Source organism: Carex rostrata, chromosome 9 (assembly GCF_964058835.1).
Source record: "Carex rostrata chromosome 9, lpCarRost1.2, whole genome shotgun sequence".
Taxonomy (NCBI): domain Eukaryota; kingdom Viridiplantae; phylum Streptophyta; class Magnoliopsida; order Poales; family Cyperaceae; genus Carex; species Carex rostrata.
In genome coordinates, this window is record NC_135926.1 from 12,795,143 (window position 1) to 12,809,110 (window position 13,968).

At 34.6% G+C, this 13,968-nt stretch overlaps 1 protein-coding gene and 1 long non-coding RNA gene across 3 annotated transcripts; both read left to right on the top strand.

Annotated features, from left to right (window-relative positions):
- The first annotated feature begins 659 nt into the window (after positions 1-659).
- LOC144559564 (uncharacterized) lies at positions 660-2,086 on the top strand. 2 transcript variants are annotated; one of them, XR_013513176.1, is made up of 2 exons: positions 660-1,611; positions 1,647-2,086. It is a non-coding gene; the product is annotated as an uncharacterized LOC144559564 (long non-coding RNA). The 2 variants fall into 2 exon arrangements; XR_013513177.1 differs by having other exon boundaries at positions 660-1,599.
- A 10,032-nt stretch (positions 2,087-12,118) lies between these two features.
- LOC144559720 (hevamine-A-like) lies at positions 12,119-13,703 on the top strand. The gene is made up of 2 exons (XM_078308830.1): positions 12,119-12,435; positions 12,992-13,703. The coding sequence occupies exons 1-2, from the start codon at positions 12,136-12,138 to the stop codon at positions 13,583-13,585; spliced, it is 894 nt and encodes a 297-aa protein (XP_078164956.1). The 5' UTR covers positions 12,119-12,135; the 3' UTR covers positions 13,586-13,703.
- The last annotated feature ends 265 nt before the right edge of the window (positions 13,704-13,968 follow it).

The window sequence follows — 13,968 nt, forward strand, 5'->3', positions numbered from 1 at the left end:
AAGGCTTTAAAGTTTGATTTCATATGACTTAAGTATTTTATCAAACTTAAATTTAAAAAAAAAATTACTTTTTAATTTTATTGTCAAATAAATGCTCTTAAAAATTAAGCCTCACATTTGCTGAACATCCCCATGAAATAAATGCTCTTAAAAATTAAGACTTACGTAATTATCAAATAAATGCTCCTTTTACCAGTCCCAATGAAATGTTACAACGTGGCTGCCCGTGACTAAGCCACGTATAGTATCCACTTTCCACAAGAAGTTTCCTTCATCCGCTGCTTCGACGTGACTGTGGCCCTGTAGGAGTCCGTGTTTCTTTCAATTCCACATTTGAATTGAACTTTCAAATGACTCGCTACTTCTTTCGATTGACCCGGTACTTTTCACGCGCTATTCATGGAATGGAGGCAGACGCACCGTCCATTCCTAGCTCGTATCCTCTGCATTAACAAACAAAAATCTTTTGAGCTAATACATCTGGACTGTTTATTCTGTTTTAAAATCCGTGCAGACCAGATTCGCACTAATATTAAAAGATCCTAAATTATAAGATGTGGTCAGATTGACTCCGTTTAAAATCAGACGGCTGACATGCGTTAACTCAAAAGATGCTCTTTTTTGGGTTAATGCAGACGTTGCGAGGTCTCATTCCTCCATTTCTTCATCTACGTGGTGGCTCTCTCTCTCTCTCTCTCCCAAGTTTTCGCTTTTCTCGGGAGTACGAGATACTGCTACTGATCCATCGACGGCGTCTGGAACCTCCTCCCAGTTCGAACTTCGAACTGCTTATCCTCTTCATGCTATATATTCTTTATTTCATTTAGGGAAGTTTGGTTCAAACCAGGGATTTCGATTTGGGATGTTACTTTGATCGTACCATCAATTTACCTAAATTAAGACTTGTTGGAACCTTCAATTTTAAATTACGCCCAATTCTTAGCCACCAGCTGCCCTCAATTTTGAAATCATGTATCAATGAAGCCGCAATTTCACCTAATCTTTCCTGGATTTGGTCCAATCTAGTTATAATCTGCTCTTCACGGATACAATTTAACAAATTAAGCACAGAGAGAATAGATGGGATTAAAAGCTCATTAAACCACATTTGTTTGCTATTGCTGGTTGAGTGTTATGTACTAATTGATACTAATTTTGTATAGGTCTAGGTAGGTGGTGGTTACCAGGATGTCAATGATGGTCAAGGGTAAAATCTGAGGTGCTCTCTTCGAAGGGTACCAGTGATGGACAACTTAAAATCTGAGACTAGGTATCCACCACCTAAAGGTTCTTTTTGTGCCTTTTGTATTGATTATTGTCATATTTGCTGCCTTTAGTGAACTTTATGGTTTCATAATGAAACCAGTAGCATAAGCTACTTTGTTAAAATAAACAAAAGCTTAGTTTCGGTTATTGACTAGGTTTCCACCACGTAAAGGTTCTTTTGTGTGCCTTTTGTATTGATATTGTCACATTTGTTGCCTTTTGTGAACTTTATGGTTTCATAATAAACAAAAACTTAGTGTTGGTTATCGCAATTTGAACGTTAGCTTTCTTAGGTGACAGTGGTTTACTAACTCCCACCAAAGATATATATCAGTAATAGGTAGGGTGGAAGTTTTATCTCAGGCAGGTGTTAGGTGTAGGTAGAATGTCTTTAGCTGTTTTTTCTTTTGAAGTTTTCTAGTTAAAATATTTGTGTTTGGTTGAGGAAGTTTTAACTTCTTTTTCCCCTAAAAAAATTGTTACCTGATGTTGCAAGATACCTGCATCCTTTTTTGTTTCCCTAAAGTTTACATGGATCAGAATCTCAAGTAGTTATTTTACTTAATAAATTCTTTAATCCTAGGAAATTGTTAGATAATTTTCTGCCAATTTCATGCCTAGAAAGCAGGGTCCTGCTGTTCAAACCCATGAGCAGTCATACTAAATTAGCCCCTTAAATTGTAATCCTGCCCGTAAGATTCATATCTGACAGTCCAAAATTGAAGTACTATTCCTGCAATTATGGCATCACTAGTAGCAGATACAGACTCAAGTTTACTGAAGTTTTAGGATATTTCGCCACCTTGGTTTTTTTTTTTTTTTTTTTTTTCTGTTAAAAATTCTTTCGTTAGTACTTTAAACATAAATGTTTCATATCAGAAATTGATTTGGTTTCAGATTTATGTATCTTGAGATGGGGAATTTTGAGTTATAGCATATGACTCACAACTTACATAAATTTGTTTTCAGATTTATGTATCTTGTTTCAAAAATCATTGTCAAGATGGTTGATATAAGTTGTATCAATAGGGGATATACCCAAATGTAAAATTATAAACTTCTGTTGTAGAAATGAGATATATTCATACTTAAAACTTGTGGTATGTACCATATATGGCATGGTACATACAAATTCAAAGGCCTGGTCATTTAAAGTTCAGGTTTCAAATTGAATTATTCATTGGCGTGATACTGTGAAGGTAACAGAAGTTGCTGAACCAGTTGATGAAAGAACAATTAAGTATTACATAGCTTTCGTTTTTAGCAAGTTTTCCTATATTTGTTGTGTAAAAGTATCTGTAATCTGAACCTTTTCGATTACTAAAAGTATATATAATCACAATTCGCAATAAAAAAGATATGTAATCATGCCAGTAGTAAATCTTTATTTTCAAAATCTTATTCTTACAAGCCAGAAAAAAAAGGAACAAATTCACTTCTTAATTTAAACGACATAAGTTCACCATTGATTCAATAGATAAATTACACAATTGATCCCAGCACTCAGTTAAACCTTCTCCTCGGGGCTTAACTGCTCATGAAATTTATTTACATTCTCCTCAGTATTTTCCAGTTTGCAATAACCATTAGCTTCTTTAGCATTATTGTCGAATATAAAGAACGCGTAGAACCCCGCTACTATTACAGTTCCACTCATTCCCCAGACGACAATTTTTAAGCTCAATGGCATGATTTCAGCAACCCTGTAGGCAAATGTTGTGGTAACGAGAGTGGTTAGAACCCAAACGACAACCTTCAACCGATGTTTGTGTTCAATCCGAGCATCTGTACCGAGATTTTCGTGTATTTTCAGACACACAAATAGTAGAGTCAGCTCGGTATAGGACGAAATAATAAATGCCAAGTCCCATGGTTTACCTATTGATCTATATATGCATTGAACTACATTGTAAGTAAGAAAAATAAAGCTAATAGTAGAGAGGAAATCAAAATATTTGCACAATCTGAGCACTCCATGGTTATTCTGTTCTTCGCATGGAAGTTCGGCTTGTAGGGACTTAGCGGGAGCAGTCGGACAGTTACTTTTCAAATGCATCGGCAATGGCTTAATCCAGATAATGCAAATGAAGGGAAGGCGCTTTTCTCTTTTGAAATAGGAAAGGAGGAAACTTCAAATTCTTTCTAAATTGCGTGAATAAGAGAAGAAGGGTAAGAAGCCAATTTTTGTTTCCATGGTTCAGCTATCCATCTTTTATAGCAATGAATTAGAGAAGGGGAGCGCACAGTCCACGAGACTGCGACCGTCTTTCGTCGAAGTTTCTGGACGCGTGAGAACGGTCTGAAATAATTAATTTATTAACGCTGCGAACAGTCCACGAGACTGCGACCGTCTTCGCTCGGCCCGGCCCGGCCCGGCCCGGCCAAAATCCACGCGTTTCTCTCTTTTGTTTCCGACCAACAGCAAGTGCGTGCCTTCTTTCCGGCCGTCGTGTTTTCTTCTCCGCCTCTCCTGAAGCTGCAGACGTGCTGTCTTTTCTCCCCACTATGCTGCTGGATTTATTCGCTGAAGTGGCCTTGATTTAGCTCATGTAAATTAAAATACGTTCGATTCTTTTTTTCTTTTTTTTCTTTTTTTAATTTAGGGCTTTGGTACCACACTGACATTATTAGCCTTCAAGTTACTTCAATACAACAATTCTTTTCTTGGAACCCTTACTTTTCTGAATTTGAGAAATTTTAGGATGAATTGCAGATCTGTTTCTTTATCAATCTATCTAGTTTAAACCAACTCTGTGGCTCTGTGCTAATATCCCAATTCAATCTCAGTTGTGATTCAACCTCAACTTCTAGACATCTGTTCTGCACCAATGGACAATACTTTAAGAGTTGACATTTGATTTGCTTAGCACAATTTTACATTTCCATGGGCCAATTATTTCAAAACTGATTTATTCAAGTATTTTGTGCTGAGTATGTGCCGAATGTTAGAACATCCCTATTTAGTTGTTGAAAGCTATTGAAATCATTTTCAAATTTTAGAATATGCAGAAGGATAATTATTTTGATCAGACTGAAAAATCTGCAAGTTTTGCTTCGACCAATTTCTTGATTTGGTTGAATTTTTTTGACTAATTGCCTTTTTTTGACCAATTTCTTGTTAAGGGGTCTGAGAGTATTTTTTCCCTTTTCTTTTTTTCTTTCTTCCATATTTTTTTTTTTTTTTTGAAAATTATTGATTTGTGCTGGTAACCGAATAAAAAGATAATCATGGATGCAGGAGGATTACATTTGAACAAAATTGTGTCTGATATGTGGATATTCTGCTAAGGTGCTATGGTTCTTTTAAACTTTGCAGTACTTATATGGGAGGGTATTTTTGTCAATTTACTATTCTTTATATGATTCTGGTTTGAACACGAAGAACAACTACTTGGATTTAGGGTTTTGTTGCTAGCTATGAGATATATCAAATATGATACTCCTCAAGTAATAAAGCTTGCTGTAATTAATTTTTGCTTTGAAGAAGTGCTGGTCATGTTTGTGCTTGTATTGCTCAAGTGACAGTTTACTCAGTAGGCACCACTAATTAAAAGGGAATTTGTGGTTGTAACTTGTAATTAGTTCCATTTTGCAATTTAATACAATTTTAATGATTGTAAAGCTTTCACTTTGTGCTTATTTTATTGATTCGGATTCAGTGTTGTTTGATAAATATCAAGGTTCGCAGAACCCATTACATTTTTAGAAAATTTTAATTGTTAGCCTGTACTTGCCAGGCCATTAGAATGAGAGGTGCCACTGTTTGCTTCCAGTGTGTTCTGTGAATCTGATATTTTGTTATATGTAGTAGCTAAGGTTAAAATATTCTGGAATGCAAATTTAGCAAAACAAAATATAACCTTGAATAGCATGCTGTCGTGTTGAAAACTTGTGTGCTCGCATAGATATTCTGATAATAGAGATGGGATTCACTTGCAACATTCGTAAGTTACAACATCTTACAAGTGATTTTTTAAAGTTCAAACGGTTGATTCAAACTGTTCAACATGACCTCTATATTAAAATGTGTTTGGGATCAAATTTTACATTTTTTTAAAAATTTGTTTACTATTTATTAAGTATTTTACAAAACTGTTATTTTTAGACAATTTTGAACCACTGAAAAATAATAATTTTGTAAAATACTTAACAAATAGTAAAACATTAAAAAAAAATATAAAATTTGATCTCCAAACACATTTTAATATAGATTGTTAAACGGTTTAGATCGACTGTTTGAACTTTGAAATGTACAAAAACAAATTGTTGTAAGATGTTGTAACTTACAAATGTTCTAAGTGGATTCCTCCTCCCGATAATAATTCAAAATTTTAAAAAATACCATATCAAAGTTAAACAAAAAACCACAATTTTGGTGGAATTCCAAAAACACCATGGCCGCATCCCCTAGATGCGGCCCAGAGAAGGGGCTTCATCTAGGGGATGCGGTCCCCTTTTTTTTCAGATGATGTATTTTTTTTATTTGTTTAGTGTTTTTGGTTTTGAAAATAGTTTTAATTGTTTTTTTTATGTCATTTATGTTGAAAATATTTTACATTTGTTGGAACAAATATTATATTAGAAATGTCGCTCGTTTGAGGACCACATATGTACGAATAAATACTGTTGTGATGATAAAAAGAATAAACAATAAAATATAAAAAAAGTAGCTTGATAAATAAACATTATTTGACAAATAAGTACCCTGATAAATAAGTCACTGTATCTGACAAAACATCTAAAAAAGTACTAATATTATAGCCTAATAGTTAGAAGGACCGAACATCTTCCTCGCCTTCTTCATCCTCAAACCCCGAATCCACAATGCAAGTGGCGTATCATCGATAGAATCATCTGAGGAGGTGGAGTCCTCCGTAGCCTGAACCGACTCCTCGTGAACCTCCTCAATCTCGACCGATTGCTGGACTCCAGGACTAAATGCTATATTCTGTCCGGACTCACCTTGAGAGTATAAAAACGCATGTCTCACTATGGGATCATCAAGTCAATACGGAGGGATGGGAGGATAGTGTGTCACTTGTGTGGAGGTGCCAGGAAACTCCGAAATGGGAGGATACTGTGTCGGCTGTGTGGAGGTGCTAGGAAAGTCCGGGATGGGCAGAGTTTGAACATACCCCAACTGATATGCAGGCGGCACTGTCTGAGTCAGACTGAAACTCGGGGAATACAACCCATCTCCCTCTGTGCCATAATCCATGGAGATATTGAACCCTAGCGGATCCTCCTCCTCATCCTACAAATTTACAAATTAGTTCTGCAATATTTAAAAAAAAAAATTCACAGTTGTATATTTCAATAAGAAATCATACCCGGTCGTCTTGAGTAGGCACCACCTGCTCTGTGGCTCGCTGGCGCAATGTCTCGGTACCTCTGTCGGACGCTTGACTAACGGTCTCAGCCTCCTGGACTCCAGCAAACAATGCTTCGTCACCAACATACCAGACGTAGATATCAAGCTCATCAGATATGTCATCAATTACATCACAATCGGGCAATCCAGTACATCTGAGTATAGAGTTAATGCGCGCCCTGTACCCACATTGGCACACCGTTGGTACGTTATGCTTGAGAATGGCTTTCTCGAGCCTCTTCTAGCCCCGCATTGTGGCCATTGTTGCCGCTATGAGGCAACTCTTCACCATATATAAGGCCTGAAAAAAAAATATAAATGTTGGACAAATGTAAATATTGTAAGTTTTTAAAAATAAACATACTGTAGATGCGAATAGTGTGCTGGCTGGAATAAGATCGTGGATCCGTCCTTTCGATCCCTCGGTCTCAGTGCCCGCTCGTGATGGTTGTCGGCAATACACCCCTCCAGATACACCGTGTACGCACTATTATCTTGGTACCAATCTCTATAAGGTCTGCAAAAATAAAAAAAGTAAGATAATACAATCAGAAAACAACAATGAAGACATAAATTTAAAAAATAATTCTTACATGGGGGCGACATCCTTGTGACGGTGCTGCTCAGCTAGGGGTTGGCAGAGCGTGCCTGGAACACGTAAGACTGGTGGAAAAATTCCCAGTTCTTGCCCCATAGCGGTGTCCTTAGCAATATGAAGCTGTCGCTAAATGTCCTCACTAATCAACACCGGGGGAGGAGCATGTTGATGCATTCTGAACTGTCTCATGACCCGTCCGGAGTAGTGATGCTCGATAATATGAATTTAGTAGGGTTGTTTATTAAAGATTGCCTTTATGAAATTTAGTAGGGCTGTCGATAATAAAGTAAATTAAAAATACAGTACATGAAAACATATGAGCGGCACCTTTGCACGCTAGTAACGCTCCTGCTGCCGACATCGCTTAGGCAACACTTCAACATAGGTCTAATGTACCCCATCTATCTCGAGCTGAATTTATAGATTTTAAACCTTACATCAATCCTAGTGTCAAATTTTGATAATTTATTTAGATCAAATTTAAAATAAAATAAGAGTTACATATTCTCTGTAAAGCTCTCAGGTCATATGCTCTAGATCATCTCTGAGACGTTCAATCTCTTGTCTCCAGAATGTGATGCCGAGTGTCAAGCCATGCCTTGATTCAACCCAGGTCTTCAGATAGTAGTACTTGGTAGCGTATGCAGGGCATGTGCTTATGCTCTAAAATCTATTAGGATTAGTTTCAAATAATAAATTCAAATCGTTGAAACTGATCTATCTCATGATTGATGTGCTATATGCTAAATTTGTTAATTTTTTTTTCTTTGAATCAAAGTTGGAGGTCAATCCACTCAACTATTAAATATCTGCAAGAGATTCCCCTATTCGAGTTTCGAACATAAAACCTCTCACAGAGGACATTGCCTTTGCTACTACACCAAAGATTAGTTCTCTTAATTTTGTTAATTGTATTTAGTTAAAAGTCAAGCAATTAAAAATAATAAAAAATGAGTGTATTGAAATAACTTACAGACTTCCTAATTACTATTCAAAAATTCTATCAGGTAATGACAAGAAAATAACTAATTGGGTTCAAACCTACTAGCTAATTAAGTACTAGATAAAAAAAAAAATAGTATTTTTTTATCTAATAAAATATATAAATAGCATCCTTTTACATATTAAAAGTAATAAAAAAATATAATACTAGATAATTCAACTCGATTAAGCGGGGTTTTCTATACAGGTTATCATATCTTGAAATCTTTGCATAATTCATTCATTATCTACACAATTAACTAAATGTTTCTCAAATAAATTGATAATAATCCTTCTCAAACTAGTCTTTCTCAAATTGATAATAATCCTTCTCAAACAAGTCTTTCTCAAATTGATAATAATCCTTCTCAAATATATCTACACCACCATTAATCTTTGAACACACTCAAATTATTGAGCTGTGAGAACCATTCAACTAAATATTTAATTTTAATTAACAACTGTCCTATCAAACATTTAATTGTTGACAAGTTGCTCCTGGACTCTTAAATTCATTCACACTATAATTAATTTATGTTGAGAAATCAAATTAAGAAAAACGCGGGCAGAATATATATGATCGATGAAAGTAAGAAAGTTCAGAGCACTCCTCGATTGTATTAATTTATTTACAAATAATAAATATGTACATCATATCATATCATATCATATCACAAGCAAGCACAATAAAACATTTAGATTATCGATTTTTCATTGGTAGATTTCACTCGTATGTAATTCACAAAACCTTATCCTCAGCAGATAATTCACAAAACTTCTTTTCCTCCTCGATCGGGAATCGGGATCATTCTTATTTGCCCCTTCATTTGTATTCAAACCTGAAGCTACAAAAAATCCCATCTGTTGAGTTCTCTCTTTCCCCCCAATTTTCAGACTAGACTTGCAAGCACGACGAAAGCATTGCTTTTTTAATGGGTTGGTCCAATTGAGTTTAATTCCTTCGGAACAAAATATTTGAAATTACGCATTCCTCCTCCTAAAATTCATAGTATCATATTTACCCCTTTAAATTTCAAAAACACAAATTTATCCAATTAATTTCTCTAGAGCAAAACGTTAATTAATTAAAGGGGGGACTTCATGTATACGGTATATCCCTAAAAAACTTTGACATTACGCATTCTTACTACTAAAATTCATACTATCATATTTACCCCTTTAAATTTTAAAAACTCACAAATTTATAATATTTTCATTTTATCCTTTATTAATTTTTTTTTGTAGTATGTGTAAAAAAAGTATCTAGTCATCTAATTTGTCGATTTTCGAGGGTAAATGCAAGTAGTTCATTTTTATACTTGTGATGCATGCAAAGTGGCATTTAGACATACGCTTGTGTGCACGTCACAAGTAAGACAATGAACTAGTTGTTCGAACAACCGGTCAATTGTATATAAAACTAGACATTTCTTTTAAATATGCTACACATTTTTAATAAAGGATAAAATATACTTTGTAAAGTTAGAAATGACTTTTAATAGAAAATACAATAAATTGCAGAGTAAATTCATGAGATTCTGAAATTTAGAAAAATAAATATGATATTATGATTTTTTTTTTTTAGATTTTTTAGGGGCATATACGAAATTCTCCCTAAAATAATATATAAAGTAGCTCTTTCCTCTAAATACATAAATTTGCCTTTCTCATTTGTATTAGTTGGCACAAAAGATTCTTTCGACGATCAAATTATTTTGAAGTGTCAACTAAACAAGTAGAAGGGAAGAGAGTGGATCTGATCTCTATACTATCCTTTACTAAATAACAACGTAAATATAAATTAATTTGTCATTATTTACAATTTTATTTGAACTGTCGATCTTTTTTAAAAGGAAAATTATTGATAAAATTGTCTTTTCCTTTTTTTGAAAGAAAATTATTGATAAAATTGTTAAAATAATCATTGTCAAGGGATTGCCATCTCAAAGTCAGATACGCGCGGTTGATTTTGTTGTCTAATTAGCGTGATATTTAAGTCGCGATTGTGGGACATAAAAATGTGGCTGCTTTGCTTTGCTTTGCTTAGATCAAGTCAAAGTCTTCTATCAACCAATTAAAATATCAACCTCCAACTTGTACATACGTACACGTCTAATAATCTCAAGTGTAAAAGCGAATAGTTTCACTAATCATAAATATTAAATATGAAATATCTAAAAATATGATATAAAAATAAAATATTTAAAGTAAGACATAATATTAAACTAATAATTTGCTTGTTTGTTTCTTAAGAAAAACTATAGACATGATTTATGGTTCTATCTTCAAAATAGTAGAATATCTACATATGTCAAAGCTAACAAAAGCAACAAGCATGTGTTTCTTTGTAACTTTGTTATATGCAATATTAAACTACTAACAAAACCACAGCATAAATCCATCATTGTCATAACACCCATCATTGCGTAATTTACATGTACGGACAAAGGCTATCCCAAGAAGAAGACTACTGTTACAATTTAATTAAAAGTATGATCAACTAAAAGACTTCTAAACAATAATAATAATTCTAGCAATAGTCACAGTGCGTCGATTTTTTTTTTGGCTAACCTAAAACAAAACGCAGGAGTACAGAGAGAGGACGCACATTTTTTAGGGGACACCCTTCTGCGACCAGGGCAAATCGATCACTAAAGGCTGTGGGCGCTGGTCGCTGAAGGATTCGTCTCCGATGTTTTTTTTTTTTTTTTTTTTTTTTTGGTTTTTTCAGGGGTCTTCAGCGACCAGTGACTAGACCGGTCGCCAAAATAAGTCGCTGAAGACTAGTTTTGTTGTAGTGTGTGATCCGACGGATGAAATTGTATGCACTTGCAATGTAAATTAGAGAAAATGAGCCTGATATTTGTTACTATACTGAAATTTTTTATGATAATCATTCCTTTGAGGGTGTTCGGCAAGAGTCACAAGTTTTAAATTTAAGCTGCACTAAAAAGAGTCCGTTTGATAATAAAATCGAAGAGTCACTTTCTTAAGAAGACTTTAAGCTTAGAAAAATAATTAAGCCATATAAAATCAAGACTTAATTAAAATCTTGGGCAAGCTTACCCAGCTCGTATCGTATTCACAAGATGAATTTGAATAAACAAATTGTTGACTTAATTAACAGATATAAATATAGATAAGAATTTTTTTTTTCTTTTAACTTATCAAGTAAAAATATTTAAAAAATATTTTGTAACGGTTACCCTAGCTATAGGATAATTGATAAATATTAAATTATTTATAATACTTTTTGTTTATGCATATAATGAACTATATACTCTTTTGTTATTGTTATTAGATTGCTTTATACAACATTATATATTATTTTTAATTATTAATATATGATTTTATATTGTTATATATAATTAATAATTTCTAATTTCTAAACTAATGCAATAAATATTATAATTTTATATATTATGATATTACATATATGACGTGTTTAATATATTATTTATTTGTTATATTATATAAACTATAAATTTATTCAATAATTATTTAATATACGTTTCGGTATTTATCATTTTAACGAGTAAATATAGAATATAAACAAATTACGTGAATATGAATATAAAAATGTCTCCATCCGATGTATAATGTATCCGTTGACACACCAATGGTTTCCAATTTAGCAGGGAAATCTCCCCGTGGATTAAGGCTCGATCTGCATGCGTCATCGATCCTGTTTAAATGAAAAAGAAGGCATCAGATCTAGTTCAGACTGCTTCTTTGATATATATATCAAAAAGACTTAGCAGTCGTTATTCAAAACTCAAAATTCTCCGGTCCAAGAGGAAACATCCACTCAAATCCCAGGTGGAAATTTGCATTAATTCCATCCTAGCTCCCCTATATAAATACATGCTATGATCTCACAACTTCACATCACATCTAGCTAGCTAGCTATATCCCAACAATGGCCTCTCAAACCAGGAGCATTCTCTCTCTCCTCACCATCCCTCTCTTGCTCTCTCTCCTCACTGCCTCTGCCCAGGCCGGCAGCATTGCTGTCTACTGGGGTCAGAATGGCAACGAGGGAACCCTGGCCGATACATGCGCAACCGGAAACTACGCGTTTGTCATGTTGGCTTTCTTGACAACTTTTGGCAATGGCCAAACCCCGGTTCTCAACCTTGCGGGCCACTGCGATCCAGCGTCAGGCACTTGCACCGGGCTCACCTCTGACATTCAGTCATGCCAGTCCATGGGCATTAAGGTAATTTCTACAAATTCTCTAACAAAACAATTAATTAACGTAACTCCTATTATTATCTTACTATGTATTTTATATGTACATCCAAACAGTGATTCTGTCCAACTAATTAAATAAACAAAAACAAATTTATCAGGCTCTCAAATTATTTATTTTAACAAAAAGACGAGATAAAATTTCAAATCAATGATAGATCGATCGATAACATATAACGACAATATATAGTCTGACAATGGGTAATTATTCATCTTATAATTAATCCAGTCATGCCAGTCCATGGCGAATTGGCGATTAAGGTTCCTACCAATTAATTGTCTAACAAAAAAATATTAACAATCAATTATAAGTTCTTAATTTGATGTTGAATCTAAATTACTATGTATGATGTACCTCCAAACAGTTATTTTTACTAACTAAATAAAATAAAGCAAATTTATAGGCTCTTAAATTACTTATTTTAACTAAAAAAATTGGTTAAAATTTTGAATTAACTGATAGAGAACAATAGTCTTACTATGTATTATACTATTATTCATCTTAATTTTATAATTATACATAGGTTATTCTTTCCCTTGGTGGGGCATCTGGCAGCTACCAGCTCACTTCCACCTCAGATGCGCAGAATGTGGCTGACTACCTGTGGAACAACTACCTCGGTGGAAGCTCCTCTTCCCGTCCCCTTGGTAGCGCAGTTCTCGATGGCATTGACTTTGATATAGAAAGCGGTAGTTCAGACTACTATGGTGACCTGGCAAACTCTCTCAAGCAATACAACAGCAAGGTCTATCTCACTGCTGCTCCCCAGTGCCCTTACCCGGACACCTATCTGGGGCCCGCACTACAGACAGGTTTATTCGACTATGTCTGGGTGCAATTCTACAACAATGCACCATGCCAGTACTCGTCTGGTGACATAACCAACCTCGTAAACTCATGGAACACTTGGACAAGCAGCTTTCAGGTGACAAATGTATTTTTGGGGATACCGGCTTCAACTGACGCAGCAGGAAGCGGGTACATTCCACCAAATGATCTGACATCTCAGGTTCTGCCAGCGATTAAAGGGTCATCGAAGTATGGCGGTATCATGCTGTGGAATAGGTACTATGATCTGCAAAATAATTACAGTGCTCAAGTGAAAGGCAGTGTGTAAGATTTAGAGTTTGGTCAGAACTGGAAATGAGTGATTAGTTACATATATTGAATAAATCATGTATGCCTAGGCGGCTACGATATATTTGTGGAAATAAAATTACAATTTTATCAATTCATTATTATTGCATTTAAAAGCATGGTTGAATGTGTGATTAATTATATGGCGGTGGCCCAGTCAACAATTTACAAATTGAGTACTGACTACTGAGAGTCTGAGAGAGACTTTTCTTTGACATCCGTTCCTTGAAATGGTGAAGGGAGATCGAAGACTGAATTGGCAAAAGTAGTGTTTAAATTTACTTTGTTAAAATAGAGTCTATGCTATTTGACTATATCAGATTAAGATCCAGAACAAACTTCAAAGAGAGTCTATGCTATTTG

What these genes read in the sequence shown, in the direction of transcription:
- LOC144559720 (XM_078308830.1), top strand. Translation starts at nt 12,136, where the DNA reads ATGGCCTCTCAAACCAGGAGCATTCTCTCTCTCCTCACCATCCCTCTC. An exon ending in GCCAGTCCATGGGCATTAAG is followed by an intron (nt 12,436 to 12,991) that starts GTAATTTCTACA and finishes AATTATACATAG; the next exon opens with GTTATTCTTTCCCTTGGTGG.